Source organism: Natrix helvetica (genome assembly GCF_964273705.1).
Source record: "Natrix helvetica genome assembly, chromosome: 1".
NCBI lineage: Eukaryota > Metazoa > Chordata > Lepidosauria > Squamata > Natricidae > Natrix > Natrix helvetica.
In genome coordinates, this window is record NC_138548.1 from 322,061,680 (window position 1) to 322,082,620 (window position 20,941).

Consider the following 20,941-nt stretch of genomic DNA (forward strand, 5'->3'; position numbering starts at 1 on the left):
TGGTCCTTCAATCTCCATATCCTCAAATTCACTGCTTTTGTATATGTTTCCTCCAAATACTATATTCTGGGTGCCTCCTTCAGTCCAATCTATCTACTCACTGCAATGGTCTCCTCAACTTTTTTTCTTCACCTGTATCCCTATCCAGGGGTGGGCTTCAAAAATTTCAGCAACGGGTTATCTGCATGATTGCTGGGCGGGCGTGGCCATGGTGGTCATGGCCTAGTCGGCCTCCTGCACCATGGTGGGGGGAGGCATTTTCACCTTCCCAGGCTCTGGAGACTTTCTTCGAGCCCTGGGAGGGTGAAAACTGGCTCCTCCGGGCTCCCAAGGCCTTTTGGGAGGCCTGCTTTTCCCTTTCCCTGAGCCTCTGCGTGGGCCCTGCACTTACCGCACATCCAAAATGGGCTGCATGGAGACTCCATGGAGGAGCATGGCAAGGGTGGAGCATGGTGGACGGGGCCATCCAGGGGTGGGATTTGGAGGTTCTCCAAACGAGCCATAACATTAGCTATGGGTTCTCTTGAACCCGGGCGAACCTGTAGCAGCCCACCCCTGTCCCTATCCTCTGCTTCTTCACTCGTCCTCCTCCTATTTTTCTACAACCTCTTCACTGATCTTCCCAATCCTCTCTACTCAACTTATTTCCAATAATTTCCAGGTTCCCTGTCCTTGGAAGCCTTTCAGAATTTTCCCAAACTCCACTTAATCAGAGGCTGTAGTTATTTCATTGAGGGGTCCTTCGTGCTAGCACTGATTATGTTACCTAGTTTGAGTAATGAAATGTCTGCAAGAAAACAACCAAGCTCAGAAAGCATAAAGGACCCTCATATCAACTCCGAGCTACAAATTTCCTTCTTTATCAATTATTCCATTCCCAAAGAGTCACATGCACATGGGCGTAAGAGTCAGCTGCAACCATTTTAGAAGCAGAGATGGCTGTGACATTAATAGCTCCTTCTACTAATTAAAAAATCTGTACTAATTAACAAACAAAAATGCAGCATATATATATATATATATATATATATATATATATATATATATATATATATATATATATATATATATATATATATATATATATATATATATATATATATATATATATATATATATATATACACACATATATATATACATATATATATAGTTAAGAAGCAAATGAAGAACACACAACCAGTTTTATAAAGGAGATAGTGGGAAAACAGATAAAAAGCTTTCTCAATAATATAGCTCATTTCACCTGTACTGGCTTTCCTTCACTACACCTTATCTTCCTTTATTTTAAGTTTCAAATAACAAAACATTATGGCCTTATCAAGGTACATCCTAGCTGCAAAGCAGTCTTTACTTTCTGACAAATGCTGTACCTAAAAAGCTGTAATACTGGGTACCTCCCCATCCTTAACTTTTGATTGAAACAATGCACAAAAGAAAGGCAAAGCTACTGATCCAGCCAAAATTATGTTGACAGTAAATATAGAACTAAGAGGTCCTTCAACCCAAAAAGGGGGAGGGTGTTTGTTTGTTTTTTATGTTTGCAAAAGCTACAAATCACAAGGATATATAGCTTACATTTAAAATCACAATTGGAAGAAAAATATATTGTCACATATTGCATAGCAAAAAAAGATTACCATCCCCACCCAAACGTAGCAAATCTCAGTGAAATAATACAAGGATTCAGTCAACCGAATAGTACATTCTGTTTAGAGTAGAAACTACGGGACTGTTTACTGAAAGCAGAATCTTTCTTTAAAACGTAGAAGTGATATAAGTTCATTTCTGAAGGTACTGAAATTCAAAGAGTGACCATTAGTATATTTTGGCAACTGGATCATCTGGATTAAAAAATATGCCACTTTTTATGGTTTAAAATATCTTTGGAAAAATGTTTCTATGCTGAATACTAGCTCTAGATTTGTTTTTTATCTGTCTAACTTCTGTATAAAATTTGTCCATCTTCAAAGAGATGACAGAATCACTCTGTGGTTTCCTGGGCTCAGTGAAATCCATCAATCCTCGCACATGTCACCTTGACAACTCATACAGAGGACAGTGGGACAATTGCCGGCACAGAGGAACTGGATAGGCTGGTTTTGATAGGTTGCATAACAAAACCACTGAGACTGGCAAAGTCAAGGACAGAAAACAAGGGCTGAAGCGCTCTCCTGCATAGATATATTAATGAAGTTACAGTCTACATACAAAGCAGCTCACTGGTATATTTGTGTAGTCTCCAGGAAAGGCCACATTAGTAGTGCACTGCTTTGGTAAAATAGAACAGAACAAACAACAGAACAACAGAGTTGTAAGGGACCTTGGAAATCTTCTAGTCCAACCCACAAGCAGGAAACCCTATACCATTTCAGACAAATGATTATCCAATCTTTTCTTCAAAACTTCCAGTATTGAAGCATCCACAACTTCTGGAGGCAAGTCATTCCACTGATTAATTATTCTAACTGTCAGGAAACTTCTCCTTCATTCTAGTTTGTTATAGTTTATAACTATATAGTTCAGAGCTGAAATCAAGACTCTGCCATGATTTGCGTCATTCATGAGTAAACAAACTCTCTTAACACCAAGTAGGTGTGCCTGTGTCAGGGATCTCTGCAGAAGATTGTTAATAAAAAGTCAAAATGGTGCCCACCAATGGTGCAGTTGAAGCTCCAGTTGGACTATCATGGCTGCCATCCTTACTTTTTTTATCATAGTTTCCCGGGCTGAGTCCTTATATACTTAACTGTGAGTGGACATTGACAAACCAGTGAAGCACTAAATTGTTTTTCTACACACTTGGCCCATGAAGGCAAAAGCTCATGATAATATCAATCGAAAGGCAGATCATTTGTGTTATGATCATGGAAAAATAAGGCTGTGTTTGGGCACACTTTTTCTGAACTTGCTTCAGACTTGTTCAACGTATAATCCACAATTTCATATTCTTCGGTTAGCTCTCGAGTCAATTAAAACTGATTTTTACATGCATTAATTATGAACAGATTTCACACCCCACAGTTCCCATCCACTTAACCAGCAGAAGACCTACAGTATTTTCTTCTGGTCTATCCTTTTTACGACTCAGTTCAGTTAGCTAAGGAAAAGGCAACCATCTGTTTTACCCAACACATTTTAAGAACTGTTCTGGAGCTAGCCTTTTCTATTTGGCTTTTTTACACTTTCCCTGCCATTCCCCATTTCATCCTTGTCTCCGCCTTCTGCTCTTCCTCAAAGAGAACATTTCAAAATATTATCACAGGCACTGAGCATTTTATACCTGTTAAATAGATGACAGTATATAATTGTCACATTAGATTAGATTCAGTAGATTCTAACATTCCATTTTATTTGTCCATGTGCCACCCAGAAGTGTTCCCTGCTTCAGAGATAATTATGAGATGCCCTTGCTGCCTTTTCTTCATCTTTCCTATCTTCCAGTGCAATTATTTGAAATTACCATATCGAACTGTGTCCTTAGATAATACTTATTCTCCATTAAGAGTCAGAAATAACTATTCTCCAGCATGCAAACCCTTGAAACTTGTTGCTGGTGATATACATACCACCAGCATAAACACCAGGGCCTCTAGAATTAGATAGCAAATACTGAAATTGTTTTTTAAGACTAATAGTTTCAAATCTATAGTTTGAGGACACAGGGATCTGCTAATAATAGAGATTCTAAATGCTCCCTGATACCAGAATTAAAATGAAAATATGTTTGGCTTTTTCATTGCCCAAGTCTCATGAAATCTCTAAATCATGTATGATTTTGGACTCAAATCTTATGAAATTTTGGCACCGTTTTACAAAGTATCAAAGAACTTCAGATGGGAACAGTCATTTTGGAGTTTGTTAGCCTCCAAATATCACACACACACACACACACAATCTTGTGAGTTTTTGTACACTTTTGCCCATTTTGTGTCTACAATCATCTAGAGAAATACATTTGCTATGGTGTCCAAGACCAATGTCCCTTCACTTTATGTAGTGGTGGTCTAATGGTTCACAAATAGGAAAAGAGTAGAAATCTCAAACTAAAAGACTATGCTCTCAATTTTCTTAAATGAGGGCAACCGTAGGTTTATGCAAATATGTGGAACTTGAAGTACAGTTTTTAAAACATAGTGTTCTCAGCTACTGGTTGCACTTTATTTTCCCTGACATAAAAGCTACAAGTAGGTTAAGCAGCCCCAATTTTAATTCTTCATAGATTTATCAAGGTACATCAGTCTCATGACGTCTATTGTCCACATATAATATTTCATTCATACTGAGGCTGGCTTATTAAGTAGGGTACTGACTAATTATGGAAAACTGATTATCTAGTTCTTTCTAACAGAATGTCATTGAAAGTAAGGTCAGATTTTACACAGAAACTATGGTAACAAAAATACATTATGTCTTTGGTTGATAATATTGGAAAATAGCTGTTAAATGGAACGGTAATACTAATAAAACAGAAAAAACCCAGAATAACAGAGTTGGAAGGGACCCTGGAGGTCTTCTAGTCCAACCCCGATTAGGCAGGAAATCCTACACCACTTCAGACAAATAGTTATCCAATCTCTTTTTAAAAACTTCCAGTGTTGGAGCATTCACAATTTCTGGAGGCAAGCTGTTCCACTCATTAATGGTCAGGAAATTTCTACTTAGTTCTAGGTTGCTTCTCTCCTTGATTAGTTTCCACCCAATGCTTCTTGTCCTGCCCTCAGATGCTTTGGAGAATAGCTTGACTCCCTCTTCTTTGTGGCAGACCCTGAGATATTGGAATGCTGCTATGATGCCACCCCTAGTAAATAAACCTAATACAATGTCTTTAGATGCTTGCTTTCAATTTTTTCCCCTAAAGGTAAATATGTAAAGGAAGAGTTAAGATAAGCTATGCAGCTAAAAAGGACATATTTATGCAGTACTGTGTAACATGTTCAAGTTTGTTCTTCCTTGTTCAGTAATGGGTTGGGATTAGGGTAAGATCATGCACTTTATTCTTTACACTCTGATAGTTTGGTTTACAAGATTCTACTTCTACATAAATTGATTTCAATCAATTCATATTTGAATAAGATTAAGTTTCATATAACAGAATAATAAAGATAGAAGGGACATTGGAGGTCTTCTAGTTCAACCTCCTGCTCAAGTTGGAAATTATAAACAGACAAATGTTTGTCTCTTCTTAAAAACCTCCACTGTTGGAGCATCCACAACTTCTGAAGGCAAGTCATTCCACTGATTAATTGTTCTAACTGTATAGAAGAAAAATTGGAACCTGCTTATGCAGATGAAGAAATTTCAGTTAACTAATCATAATCACTTCTAAAATCAGGCTATTAGTAACTTCAGCAGCCTGCAATCATTCAATTAACGTTGGAACTCAATTTTCAGGATTACCGTACTTTTGATTGATTTATTATCTGCAATCAGATCAGTGTCATATCTGATATCCACATAGATTTTATTCCTGATGATCTGTCCCTAACCTAGCCCTTTACCTTCTACTAGTGCGCCCACTGCAACTGTAACTAAATCCATTTCCCTAGCTACTGGAGGTTTTTTTTTTTTTTACTTTCTGTCTTTCCCAGCATTAGACCCTTTTCCAGAGAACTAGGTCTTCAAATAATGGGTCTGAAGTAGAATAATTTGAATCTGGCCCTTTGAGAGAGAACTCATTGTTTCCATTATCTGTTTCTTGGCTATGCATGATATATTCAGGATCCTTCTCCAAAATCAATGTTCAGTAGGGTAAATACTCTTTCCATCCTGCTTCTTCTATATGGCCTGGGGTTGGATTACTTGTGGAACCATCTCTCCCTGGTTGTTATCTACTGTCCTGTTAAATGTGGCAGGAGAGGTATGCTCTCTATTCAGGGTTTCATCTGAAGAAAACTAGGAAGGAAACATTTTCTGTTGTAACATCTATCCTATGGAACATCATTATCCTGGAGATTAGATTTGCTGGAAGTCTGTTGGGCTTTTTAAAATCCTTTGGTTTCAGATCCAGGCTCTGTAACTGAGTTTGTATCATGGTTGTGCTAACTGCTGTTGGTTAGTATCTTGGTTGCTGCAAAATAAGTAAATTATTTAGCATTTTGTTACAGTTTTATCTAATTTTTACTCATTGTTTGTTGCCCAGAATCATAGCATAGACAATTGGATTGAACTGATTGATTGATTGATTGATTGAATGAATGAATGAATGAATGAATGAATGAGTGAATGAGTGAATGAATGAATGATTGAATGAATGATTGAATGAATCCAGTTATAACTTCCACTGTTTACATTACTATAATCTCTGTAAATGCAGATTTAGGTATTAGGCATCTGAATATCTTTTCCAAGACCTTCATGGCTGTCTACTAAGTTCTGGACTAAGAGAATGATCTGATAGAATTGATGCTAACTTAAATGCATTGCATGTTATTTTTAGTTGGAAGGATATTCCTCAGTAAATAGAAATGTACCATGAAATCAGAAAGAGCATTGCTGTCAAAGCTATACAAATCAAAACATAAGTGACACTAGTAGATAACTTTAAAATTATCTGATTTTTTTACAATAAAAGGAACAAAATAGAAGAGTCTAGAAATGTTGGATAAAGAAATTAATATGAACTCAATTATTAATTTCACATTTTACAAAGAAGAATTTAAATATAACTAATGTCCCTGAAATAGAGAAAAAAAGCTGCACTCTTCAATTTTCGACTAGATTACATATTGATATGCTAATTGATATTTTTTTCTAGAGGGAATTATGTCCTACCATCACTGTCATTATGTCAGTGGTGTCAGATCAAAATCACTTTTGAAATATATAGAGCCGTGGTGGCACAGTGGTTAGAATGCAGTATAGCAGGTTAACTCACTGCTGACTCCAGGTGTTCGATCCTGACCTGCTCAAGGTTGACTCAACCTTCCATTCTTCCGAGATCAGAAAATGAAAATTGCCCAGATTGTTGGAGGCAATATGCTGAATCTGTAAACCACTTAGAGAGGGCTATAAAGCCCTGTGAAGTGGTATATGTCTAAGTGCTAATGCTAATACATGGAAACCTCAGTAGTACAGATTTAAAAGGGCAAACAGACTTTAAAAGTATTTACCTTGAGCTTTACAGTACTAAGAGATTTTGTTTTACTTAGAAGTTTTTAAGTATGTATATTCCTTGGACTCCAACATCTCAAAGTGTTGCTTAGCAACCCAACACAATAATGTACTCCAAATTATCCATTTTAAAAGGTATATGATTAAGGATTTGACAGTACATCGGTGTGATAATTTCTTCTAGAACAGGTTTTTAAACAACAAAGTTTGCCCGTCACACTTTTGATACTAAATGACACAAGTTCTCATTGCATTGTTACATTGTTATAAGGATTGTTACAGGTGCACTATTAACCTAGTTAACTTTTGAAGGAGATTTTCCCCAAGTAAATGTAAATACTTCCAATTATAACTAAAAGAAAGCTATGATGTATAAAGTAATCGGATATTACTTAATGTGACAATCTTGATTTCCTATCTTCCAAATGAAGCTTTCATATAGGAGACCAAATCTTGCAAATTAGCTCCTAATTTATTTTAGACCACACTTAAGGCACTATTATATTACTAAGATTAGTTTGCTGATGAAAATATATGACCGATATGTGTAGGGATGGGATGGTAGGGGTTAATTTTCTCTTCAAATTAAGTTTTCTTGGGCATAAAAAAAATTAAGCTCGGGTTGAACAGCCCAGATACATATTTAAAAGACTGACTGGTACTAAATCATATCAGCATAATTTGTTGGAAACATCCTGCACAGTCCAGAGGTAACTTTTATCCCTCAAGACCAATAGCCTTTAATAGATCCCTTGTTCATGAATTTGTTTACTCTTCTAATCTATAGCAATCAAAGTGGCCATTGTCATATCTTGCCATTGTGATACCCCAAATTAATTAGGATGCATTGTCTGAAGAAATTATTTATCTGTTATTTGTTTCAATTTTCCTCCTTGTATTGTAGATCCCTCAACTCTCTCTTTTCTATTGCCTTTTTGTTTTGAAGCTAAGGTTTCATGGGAAACTACCGTATTTTTCGGACTATAAGATGCACCAGAGTATAAGACGTACCAAGATTTTGAAGAGGTAATTTTTTAAAAAAAATTTGCACCCTCCAGGCCTCTGAAACCCTCTACACCTCAATTTTTGGTTTCGCGAAGCCAAAATGCTGTATTCAGTGTATAAGATGCACCCAGATTTTCATCCTCCTTTGGGGGGGGGGAAGGTATATCTATCTTATACTTCAAAAAATTTGGTAATAATTTTGGTTGCCTTTTTTTACATTTCTTCCAATTCTATTGCACCTTTCAATTATGATAACCAAAGCTATATAACACTCCAGATGAGGATATACCATAGATTTGTATAAGGACATTACAATGTTTAAAAAAAAAAATCCACTCCACTTCCTACTGCTTCTGAGTAAGCAATGTGCCTTTGTCATGGCTGTTAGACAGATGTTCATTGTACAATATACTATAATTCTAAGATTCTTTTTCCTGATTAGTAATAGATAGTACCATCAAGGTCTATATGCAGTTAGAAGTTAGGGATTGTCTGGGTTCCAACATGTACAGTTATCATTTTATAGTTAGTAAAATTGAATTGAATTTGCAATACAGATGACCACTCCACTAGTTTAAATAAATCCTTCAGGAGCTCTTCAAAATCCCATTGAACCCTAAACGGTTCATTACCCATCAAAGTTGGTCAGCTCACTGGTCCCTATGTGAGAAACATTCATGATCAAATAGAAAAGCACTAGGCTAGCCTGATCCTTAAAGAACACCATTTATTTCTTCTCTCCACTGAAAAGAAATCACTTATTGCTATTCTATTTTTAACCAGTTAACAATCCATCAGCAGAACAGCCCACTTAATCCATGGCAGCTAACTTTATACCCAGAGCCTTTGATGATAAACTTGTCAAATGCTTTTTGAAAATCTAACTATAATATGTCAACAGAGTCATCTCCATATATAATGCCTGCTGACATTCTGAAACAGCTTTCTAAAGTTGATGAGACCAAAATTGACCTTTGCAGAATCAATGCTGATATTTCATCAATAAGGCAATGTCTTCTATATACTGAGATTGTTTTTTTTTCTTTTACTGTCATTTCCATCCATTTATCCAGAAGATACATTACTCTGCCTGGTTTATAATTTCCCAATCCTTCTTGGTTTTATTTTTAAAAATTGGTGTCTCACTGCTATCCTCCCAGTGCTCTGGCACAGAATCCTTTTGGGTGCACCAGTGCATAGTCTTTCAGTCTTTCTTTCCTTCCTTCCTTTCTTTCTTCTCTTTCTTTCCTTCCTTCTTCTTTCTTTTTTTCTTTCCTTCCTTAATTTCTTCTCTATCTATCTATCTATCTATCTATCTATCTATCTATCTATCTATCTATCTATCTATCTCTCTTCTATACTCGCCCATCTCAGTAAATTACTCCAGGCAGCTTATACGTCAGTGATCCACAGACATCATTAAGGTCCAATTCACTCCAACTTTCCCAGCTGCTACATCATTTGTGTTCTTATTTGCAATTGACTGTTCTAATCCTTCTCTTGGTTTAGAGACTTCTGGCATTGATGCAGAAATTATACAATGTGTCCTGTTCAAATGTTGAGAGCACAGGCCGTTTTCACTGTCTTTTTGTTTTCTTTTCATCTCTTGACTGACATGACCACTCATTAACCCACTTCCAATATTAATCCTATCTCTTAGAGCAGATCCTATAATATTTACATCTTTTCACGTGAGATACTGCCCAGTACCTGCAAGCTTTCCTCAGTTTAAAAGCTACTGTTAAATGTGCAAACTGTCTCTCTTACAAGTTCAGCTTGTCCAAATAATTCCCCAATATCAATCAGATCTAAACTTTTTCATCAGGCATCACCATTACATTCACATTCTAAGTGCCAATGTTCAACCTATCTAGCTGGCCCTATCTATGCATGACAAGATAGCATTTCTGAAAATGCTACCTTAGCAGTCTGTCACAGTGTGATAGGGTTCTTTTCAAACGAGAGACATATTTTGTTCTGAAAAGGTGGAAATTGGCAAAGAAAAACATGATAATGGAGACTTAGATGCTTTTTTTTTACTATTTACATGGAGACTACTTACAAGTATTCACAACATATCCTGTTCATCTAATCCGAGAGACAACATGTCCCTTTAGCTCTCCTACTAGCTGCTTTGTTTTTAATCTCCTCTTTTTACTCAAAAACCCCCTTCCCATTTCAATCCACCTTCCTCCTCCTTAACAAGTGAGAATGAAAAGAAAGGAAGGGGATGGACTTTTGATGTGGTGTGTTTAGCATGGCTTGATCATGGAACTATTTGGCTTAACCCTACTGCTTCCTTGTTGGGAAAGAACATCTCCCAGGATCTTTTGCCCAGTTCTTCCCCAGAGACCAAGATTTTACCACTAACAGCATATTCCCGTCTTGGGTAGGTAAAGCTGCCACCTGCAGCCAGCAAGGTTCCTCCTTTCTTTCCTGGGTCTTTAGTAGAGCTATGGTTCCTCTGGGTCCTCATTTCCCTCCTTCCAGCAAGCCACCCACTTGGACAACAAGCAATAGCACTTAAGATTTATGTACTGCTTTACAGCCCTCTCTAGGTGGTTTACAGAGTCAGCATATTCCCACAAGTTGGGTCCTCATTTTTCCAACCTCAGAAGGATGGAAGGCTGAGTCAATCTTGACCCTGGTGAGATTCGAACTGCCAAACTGCAGGCAGCCAACAGAAGTAGCCTGCAGAATTGCATTCTAATCACTGTGCTACCATGGCTCTCCACAGCAACTACTCAATATATTTAATTTTTCTCTTCAGCTTTTGTCTGCAGCCACTCTGTACAGGGTTTTCCCCCCTCTCCCTTCCTTTTCCTCTCTCCAATTTTTAGTCAGGCCAGCAGCATGTTCTACAGAAATTGAGAAGGGTATTCCACCCACCCCCAGGATTCTGTCCTCAACACCTATATATCAGACTAGGCCAATGGGACACTTCACCCCACCAGTCCTGGCTAGAGTCAGGTCATCTCATCAGTCCTTGTGGATTGCACAATTACCATTGCAAGCCAAAAGTGACTTGCTTCTTCTCCCCCCCGCCACCTTTTACTTGCTCCACTAGGTGGCTGACATGGCTGCTGTTTGCTGGTGTGCTCCAATAGGTGGCTAACACCAGCAGAACAGCAGCAATGTCAGGTCATTAAAACCCATATGCCACATAGTCTTGAACTTCCTTCTGCTACCTAGCAGCCCCTATGTGGCTTCCAGAATTGATTGTCTTCATTTCCCAATGCCACTGATGCTAACATGGACCCCCGGCATCCACAACTTCATAGCAGCCTGCCTACACACACACACACACACACACACACACACACACACACACACCTCATCTATCTGCATTTTTAATGTTGAATCAGAGACGCCTGAACCGCAAGATGGGTGGCCAATAAATTTGATAAATAAAAATACAAATGAAGAATCATCAACCAAAAGCATTTTATTCCCTTGAGAACTATCTTTCATACATGATATGAGTTTATCATCCAAGGACTGGATCCCTCCTATGGCAACATCTCCATTATCCTGAAAGGTTCTTATTCTCCAAGATCATCATTCTCCATGGTAGCAGAGGAGTTACCATCCTGAGAATCAGGCACAGCTATCACATTTCATTCCCTACTCTGTATCATCTCCAGTGAAGCCAATCTTGGCTTAAAGAGAGCAGATTTGCTTCCTGAGAGCCAGAAGCTCATGGCACTGAGCACAAACACATAAGCTATGCCAAACAGGCAGAGAGTTGTACATTTTGCACTTTATGCAATGAACAGGAAATCATCTCTTCCCATATTGACTTTCTGCCTCCAGATTATTTATTGCTAATAGATGTGTGTTCTTCTTTAGAGTTGGATTTAAGAGACAATTTTTGTTAAACTCCGGAAATTAAGACAGACACACAGTGATTCTTCCAAGCAGATTTCTTTATTCTTCTACTCCTACAGACAAAATCTTGCCAAACTGAAGCATAAAGCTACATTCTGGGAACAATTAGGGAGGGCTGTCTTCAGCCTCTTTCTCTCACACAAACTATCTGAATCAAGTTGCCTCTTATTCCTCCGGAATGCGCCCCCTCCCTCCTGGGAATCCATACTACATTCATCACAGTTTTATATTATGCCTTCTGTGATATACCAGGAGCCCCAGTAGTTAAACTTGACAGGTGAGATTGGCAGTCAGTGTATCTTTCCTCCTGCTATTTCCCTTGCAACACTCTCTAATCAGGGCTGCCCTCAGTTTACCCACTCTAGTCCTGAGTTCTAAACAATGTCTCCTCTTTCCAAAAATTGCTGGCTGGGATCAGAATTAAATGGTATAATTTCCTAACATTTTCAGTGGAAAACACAAGTAATGATTTTTTTAAAAATCCACCTACTTCAAACAAAAACAAATGCAAAACGCTTTGTCCTTTTTTATGGCACAGTTCTGCCCTTTGTGTCCTCACTATATTCTAGTTGCCTTTCAAATAACCCACTTACTAAATTCTTCAATTATAAAAATGATTTAAAATATTCAATACAACTCCATATCACCATTGTATATTTATCGTATCAGATATTACATGGCAGACTTTATTTATATCACGTTGGTCTTCATGTAAATGTGGATCCTTCTAGACCATTAATACATTTTAATGTATGCTTAAAGTCTGAGTGACTATCTCAAAAGGTAGCAACTTAGTTTACTGGAGTCTTTAGTACTCTCTGATCTTGCTTATTTTCTTGCAGACATTTCATTACCCAAACTAGGTAACATCATCAGACTAGCACCAAGGTCCCCTCATGTCAACCCTGAGCTATAAATATTCTCCTTTATTATTAATAGAATAGAATTCTGGATTGGCCAAGTGTGATTTGGACATACAAGGAATTTGTCTTTGGTGCATATGCTCTCAGTGTACATAAGAATAAAAATACATTCATCAAGAATAAAAAGATAAGGGAGTCAACCTGAAGTTCTCCAGCTGGACAGACGTGGCGGGTGTGAGCTCTGGAAAGTCTCACATGAACCCTGCCTGACAAACTATCCCCGAGATCCATTTTTGGATGAGAACCCCCCTGTGGGGGGGGGGGGGAGAAGAAGCGGCAGCGTCTCATCAGACCCAGAGGGAGTGCAACAGATCCCTCATAGGTCAGAGATTTGCTTTCTGAATCGGAGCTGGGGTGGCAGCATGGCAACATGGCTGCACAAGAAGCTGGCTCCAGGCCAAAGCAGCTAAACAGGAGCATGCAGAGGAGAGATGAAAGCCAGGTAACATCTATTAACCCACAGTTATAAATCAGAATTTGGAAAAAGCTAAGAACGTTGAGAGCATAAATAATATTCAGATTGGGTTTTTTGTGAAAAGAAGGAAGGGGAAAAATGGAGGATTGAATCACTACCCCCAAAGAGAGCCATTTGCTTGAAATATTTTGGACAGAAAGGAGAAAGAAGAGAAGTGACAAACCCACTTAAACACGACCCACTTAAACACAAACTCTAAATTTGGTTTTGGACTTGAAAAGATTGTGCTTTTAAAGGAGTGTCTTTTAACTAACATATCTTAAGCAATTCCAATTAATGAGAACTGGAATGCAATAAGGGAGAAAGATCAAGAAAAAAAGCACCATATCCTTACTGACAACTGATAACATAATCTTGCCTGTGTGGGAAATTTTAATTAACCAACTGCCATAAATTAGAACTTGGAAAAGCAGGAGGGAAGGGAAACATACTCAAATTTGGCTGTATGCAGGTTTGTTCCAATTAATATATTTTGAGCAATTATAACCAATGAGAAGCGGAAAGTACCAAGGAAAAAAATAATAACATAATCAAGAACTGGGGAAATACAAAGCCTTTTTTTTCCCCTTTTTTTTCTGCAAAAGATCAAGATGGCTTCTCTTCCGTTTTCATAGTAGTTGAATTAACTAAATTTAAGGTGAACCAGAATTTCAAAATAAGATTGGTATAACTAACTGCAATTTTGGAACTGGACATTAAGGAAGAACAAAAGACCAAGATGGCTCTGTCACCCTTTCCCACAGCAGCTGAAGTAGATAAATTTAAAGTGGACCAGAACTCTGAAATAAGAGTTGTATAACTAACTGTAACTTTGGGACTGGACATTATGGAAAGGTGGGAATTTGAAGAACTACATGAAATTATAATATATATATTATATTTATATATTGATATATAATGATTTCATTAAAATCAAGCCTAAGTAGAATTCTGAATTCAGAGAAGCAGGTATTTAAGGAAGAAGGGAAGAAAATAGGAGGGAGAGACAATGAAGGGGTAGAAATGGTGGGAAATAAAAAGCAGACAAAAAACTCCATAGGGTTTGGCGGTGGCATAGGGAAAATTGTAAAGGGGGATCTGTCCCAACAAAAGGGAATAAAAAGCAGACAAAAGATGTTTTGGAGGTTGACAATGGCATAAGGAAAATTGAAATAGGAGGTTATGCCCCAACAATGGGAAATATAAAAGATCTTTTTGACGGAGGTTTGGAGAAAATTGAAGAGGGTGGATGTGTCAAAATAAGAGAGAACTTCATTTGTTTGTTTGCAAAGAAAGTAGAAAAAAAAGTAAAACAATAATAATATAACGGTATGAAAATCACAGATGTAGGATTTCCATAATTATTTAGCATGCCGAATCTTGTTGTTTCTTATCAGAATTAGACATCTAAACCATACTGCTTATTAAGAATGACCATGCAACATGATTTGCAAAACCAAGGAAGAGCTATCAACCCATCTTTTTTTTCTTAGGGAGGCTTCTCACAATAATTTGACTTCAAAACAGTTTTCGTTATTTTGTTTTTCACTCATTATACAATGTGTGGTTCCTGTTTTTCATTTCTATTTTTTTTCCACTGCTAAAATGGCAATATTTATTTTCCTAACTAGGTTCATATGCTCCTCCAATTATTAACTGATTTGAATGATTTACACTCTATATTTGGAGTAAAAATGATTTACCGCAACAATACAATCAGTTATACAGGCTGTGGAGGACAACCAAATAAACAAAGGCAGAACATTCTCCCTACAGAATGGTTATTTACTATTGCAAAGATGATTTTCACATATTGAAAAGAGACACGTTCTTGGTTATAACCCAATAAACCGCACAATAATGACAATAAGAATAAGTTAATGCTGTGAAAGATATATAAACATAAACACTTGGTAAATTCTTTTATACTGTAAAAATATTTAAAATGAGACAATGATTGCATAAAGGTACGCTGTTGTTAAGCAGACAATCAAGAATGTAAGAGAATTAAGCTTATTGAAAAGAAAGTAATATTAATAGTAATTGAACATATGCTGTACAATGAAAGTGAGGTTTTTGATTATATTGGATGGAAAAACTGTGATTGTATAAGTAATCGAAAATACGGATGTAAAAACACTTGTAACCAAATGACATGCTGTATGTAACGGATGAAATTTTTTTTTTTAATGTTGTCTTTTATGTTTAAAAATAAAAAAATGTGGAAAAAAAAGAATAGGTTAATGCCTATGCCTTTACTAAAAGTGCAAATGTAGCAAACATTGATGAATTACGTGAAAGGTAGAAAAAAGAGAGGAAGAAAACCATTAGCAACAAGGTAGATGGACTTGGTTATGGTGGTGCTCTGTGCACCATTGAAAAGAACAAGTAAGGGCTGGATGGCCATGATGGAAAATTTATCTAGGTGGTTACTAGGAATGGAAAACTACTTGATGACACATAATCAATCAATAGCAAGTTTCAAAAATTGCTAAGTGCATTACTCAGAAAGGCTGTAGTATTGGGAACATTAAAATTGAAGAAAGAGGAGAACCTGGAAAATTGAACTAGGCAAACACAATTATGCAGTTAATAAAGGTATTATATTTGGAAAGGTAGCTCTTTGTTCATTGTCAACATCTGCTTCAAATAATGTAAATGCATGCTGTATGCCTGGAGATCACCATATGGACAAGATTGGAATCAAATTGACTGTATATTAAGAAACAAAAGTGGAACAGAAAGCCATCCAGCCAACCAAAATATTTCTAGGTGCAGCAAAACAAACCATGAATCACGGGCATCATATACAGGTATTAGATTTAAAAAGGAGCATTGGTACACCAACAAAACTTTACAAGGAGAACTTTAAAATTTAATATAAGATACAGAATCAATACTTTTAACTCTAGCAAAAGAGAATTTGTAGGGGCGTATGAAGAGATAAAAGATAAATGAATCAAGCAGAAAAAAATGGTAAAAAAATAGAGATCCAAACAGCTTGAAACCAAGAAAGGACATTGGAAGAAAGCCATAGTCACAGAGAAAGTATAATCCTTGAATATAAGCTTTCCAGTAGAAAGAGGTCAAAGTATACCATTTTAACTGAAAATGTCAACAGAGAAAAATGACAAGAAAAGGAAAATCACAAAGACATTTACAGATAAGGTTATTCAAGAACAGTACTGGCAGAAATCTAAAAGAAGCAATGACACGAACACACACACCCAAAAAACCTACAGGAATATAGAAAGTATTTATAAATGGGATTACACAATAATAGAAATATTTGTAGAGAGAAGATATTTTCTGGACCTGACTCTATTAGAAAGTGGAGAGCAAGAAACAATAAACCAGCTGTAGAGCAAAAATGCCCCAAGCGCAGATGGAATACCAGTGATAGTAGATACATAGGAAGGGAAGGGAATGGTAAGGGAGGAGAAGGGAGGGAAATACTAAATAAAAGTGCTGCTTGTGACTCAGTTTCTCTCATGACTTTTTAAAAAACTTTATCTGATTTGAATTATGACAGGATGGTGTGTAAAATGAACCCCAGAAAGGAAGCTGAAGCTAAACCTAAGTCAGATGCATTCCCATTCTGAGTGTGGTTATTATGTAGAAGAAATATCACTGGGAACCATATTTCCAGAAAAAGTGACAAATTAGAACAGATCAGAAGATGGCACTGATGACAATACAGGGATCTGAGAGCATGCTTTATAAAGACAGTCAGAAAGAAATAAGATGTATGTATGTAGGTATAAACTTTATAGATTAAGAAGAAACATGATATCAGCATTCAAGTACATTGCAGAGTTCCATGGAGAACACAGAAGCTATTTTCCATTGCTACAGAAACTAAAATCAGAAATAATGTATATAGGTTGCTACCTACATTTCATTTAAGTAGAAGGAACTACTGACTTACTCTGGAAACAAATATTGTGGGGGTAAGATATCCCTAAAACCCCTCAGGGTGTGTGTTCTGTTAAGATACAGTCTGTTAGGCCTTAAAATGGCTTCTACTGTACTGCCGTAAAATGGCTTCTACTGTGCAACACAGCGGAGTTGCCATAGTAATGGCTACATAGTACTCCATAAGGGAACCCCCTTATGGAGTACTGTATAGCCATTACCTGGCAAGGGGTAATGGCTACACTGGTAAGGGGGAAAATCCAATATTAGAAATTACATTTGGTCCAGACATTTTCCCTCTATAAATAAATACACGGGCAACACTGGGTTATCGGCTAGTAAGTTATATACAACAGTAGGGGCGCCTATGTAGGGGCACTGTGACTTCTCCATCTGTAGAAGTTTTAAAGAAGAAAACTGAACCGTTTAGTAGACTTTTCAGAACACAAATGACTCAAGGATGATGGACATCACTTTGAGTTGGGGAAATGCCATTAGGATAGCTATCAGAATAGATAAATCAGTGAAATAAAAAGTGAAACCAATGTACAATGCTTGCTGTAATGGGTAAAATTACATTACATGTGATTTTTTTTAAAAAAGGCCTTAAAAACTCCATGAAAAGTGACAAAATATCTTTACGTTCTTTAACATAACATTCAGTAAAACCATTAATTTTATTTATCCGCCAGCAGAGAAATATTATTTGAATGTGTAAGGGAAGGTGCATTTGAATGTCTTACCTCTGAATTTTTTGGGAGGACTGTTAAGATCACCTGTTTCTGGTTGTACAACACATCGGTCATCAACAAGTCTGCAATAAGCAAAAATGGGGAACAGAATTAACATTACAATCTCCAAACTAGTACTTTCAGATATCAATTTAAGATCCTTTTGAAGAAGGAAAGAGAAATAAGTCATTGAAGATTAAGTTAGAAAAGCAACTGAACTATCTAACCTTTCCCTGACACAACATTCTATTGTTCTTATTTTCATTTGTGTTCCTCAAAAATGCAATTTCATTTCCATTCGGGGAACATCTGTAAGTCTAATGGCAAGTGGGTGCTTGTGAAGGCTCCTGGATTGGGGCTGAAAGGCGAAGGTGGAATGCTTCATCCCATATTTGGGTAGACCAGGTTGCCCTGGTAAAAAACAATCTTTCCCCTGGTGTAGCTGACAAAGCTAGGAGAGCCAATGGCTTAGAGGTTAATACATCTACCTAATAAGTAAATAGCCCAGGTTCGAATCCTGGAAGGGTATGGTTAGCTGACAAGAGCTAAATAGCTTGAAATAGATCTATACTAGTCTCTGTTTATTTCTTTTGTCAGTAAATATAAATTTAACATCTAATGGCAAGTGTAGTTCAATTTCAAAAACCAGAAAGTGAAATAAAGGTGAGAAAAATATGAATCTTCAAAGAGTAATTTTTGACACTAGAAAGCTGGCTCTCATGTATCCCTGAACATACAGAGAAATAATGCTTTTCTATCTTCTTGCATAAAATAAAATAGCATTCAAATCAAATTTATACCAAAATGGGAAACAGCCAGTAGCTATAAAATATTAAATTTATTTTATGAGAATATCCCAGTGAAGATAAAGTGATAACAAATTATATATGTTTTAATGAATGTATCTTGATGCGTGGCATGAGAGAATGGGTATATTCTATTTGGGTGCTATTATTTCCTACTAACTATATATGGTTGACTTACCAATGTTCATTTAGTGGCCATTTGAAGTTAACAACAGCATTGAAAATAGTGACTCGCAACTGTTCCTCACACTGTTGTAGCATCCCCATGGTGATGTAATCAAAATGGGGGTGCTTAGCAGCCAACATGTATTTATGACGGGTGCAGTGACCTACGGTCGTATAATCACTATTTGTGACCTTGTTAGACAGTTTCCAACAGGCAAAATCATTGGGTGAAGCCACATTTGCTTAATGATTGCATGATTCACTTAAAAAAAACCCTGCAATGATTCATTGAACAACCAATGACAAAAAAAAATACTATTATTTTACTTACTTACTTTACTTTTACTTTTATTTAATTTATAAACCGCACCCTCTCCCCAAAGGGACTCGGGGCGGTGTACAGTCATAATAAAACGCAATATGGATTCATATAGATAAATAGAGGAGGCGACATACAAACTGTACAATAATAGTTAAAATGAAAAGCAACATTAAAATTTACCCCTAAAAAACTACCCGAGAATTAAAATAACTGCCAGGAGGATAAGAATGGGACTATAAATGGGCTAGGCCAGCTAATTGGAACAGGTGGGTCTTGAGTTTATTACGGAAGGAGCGGAGGTCGGTAGTGGTTCTGGTATTGGGAGGGAGGTCATTCCAGAGGGTTGGGCCCATCACAGAGAAGGCCCTACTCCTGGGCGCCGCCCGTTGGCATTGCTTGGTGGACGGCACGTGGAGGAGTCCCTCCCTGTGAGAGCGAATTGGTCGCAGGGATGTATGGGGTAGGATGTGATCCCGCAGGTAACTAGGTCCTGTGCCATGGAGCGCTTTAAAGATGGTAATCAACACCTTGAAACGCACCCGAAAAACCACAGGTAGCCAGTGCAGCTCGCGCAGGAGAGGTGTTATGTGGGACTATCTACTACCCCCCATGATAGCCCGCGTGGCCGCATTCTGGACCAGCTGTAGTCTTCGGGTGCATCTCAAGGGGAGCCCCATGTAGAGGGCGTTGCAGTAGTCCAGACGGGACGTCACCAGCGCATGAGTGACTGTGCGAAGGGCGTCCCGGTCCAATAGGGGGCGCAATTGGCGCACCAAGCGGACCTGGTGGAACGCCCCCCTCGCCACGGCTGCCACATGGTCATCCATCGACAGCCGGGCATCCAGGAGGACGCCCAAATTGCGCGCCCGCTCCACGGGAGCCAGTTGCTCGCCCCCTATGGCCAGCGATGGAGTCCACTGGTTGAACCGGGGCGCCGGTAGCCACAGTCACTCCGTCTTGGAGGGGTTGAGCCTGAGTCTGTTGTCCCCCATCCAGACCGGAACGGCTTCCAGGCACCGGGACATCATTTTGACGGCCTCATTGGGGTGGTTTGGGGTGGAGATGTACAGCTGCGTATCATCAGCGTACAGATGGTATCAGACCCCAAAACCACGGATGATCTCACCCAGCGGCTTCATATATGTGTTGAACAGGAGGGGCGAGAGGACCGACCCCTGCGGCACCCCACAAGTGAGCGGCCTCAGGGTCGACCTCTGCTCCCCTGCCAACACACATTGCGTCCAGTCAGACAGGTAGGAGCAGAACCACCGCAGAACGGTGCCCCCCACCCCCACCCCCTCCAGCCGGCGCAATAGGATACCATGGTCGATGGTATCAAAAGCCGCTGATAGATCTAATAGGACCAGGATAGAGGAACAACCCCTATCTCTGGCCCTCCAGAGATCATCCACCAACACGACCAAGGCCGTCTCCGTGCTGTGACCGGGCCGGAAGCCGGACTGGCGCGGGTCTAGATAATCAATTTCCTCCAGTTGACGTGGGAACTGTTGTGCCACCACACTCTCTACAACCTTCGCTAAAAAGGGAAGGTTGGAGACGGGACGATAATTAGCTAGCTCCATCGGGTCCAGAGAAGGCTTCCTGAGTAAGGGCCTCAC

At 38.3% G+C, this 20,941-nt stretch overlaps 1 protein-coding gene across 1 annotated transcript in view; it reads right to left on the reverse strand.

The window, feature by feature from the left end:
• Positions 1 to 20,941, reverse strand: part of ITPR1 (inositol 1,4,5-trisphosphate receptor type 1) — a 273,195-nt gene that overhangs the window by 191,830 nt on the left and 60,424 nt on the right. The window contains exon 3 of the mRNA XM_081969590.1: positions 18,042 to 18,112. Within this exon, the coding sequence (XP_081825716.1) occupies positions 18,042 to 18,112 (71 nt within the window). The remainder of the gene's footprint in view (positions 1 to 18,041; positions 18,113 to 20,941) is intronic.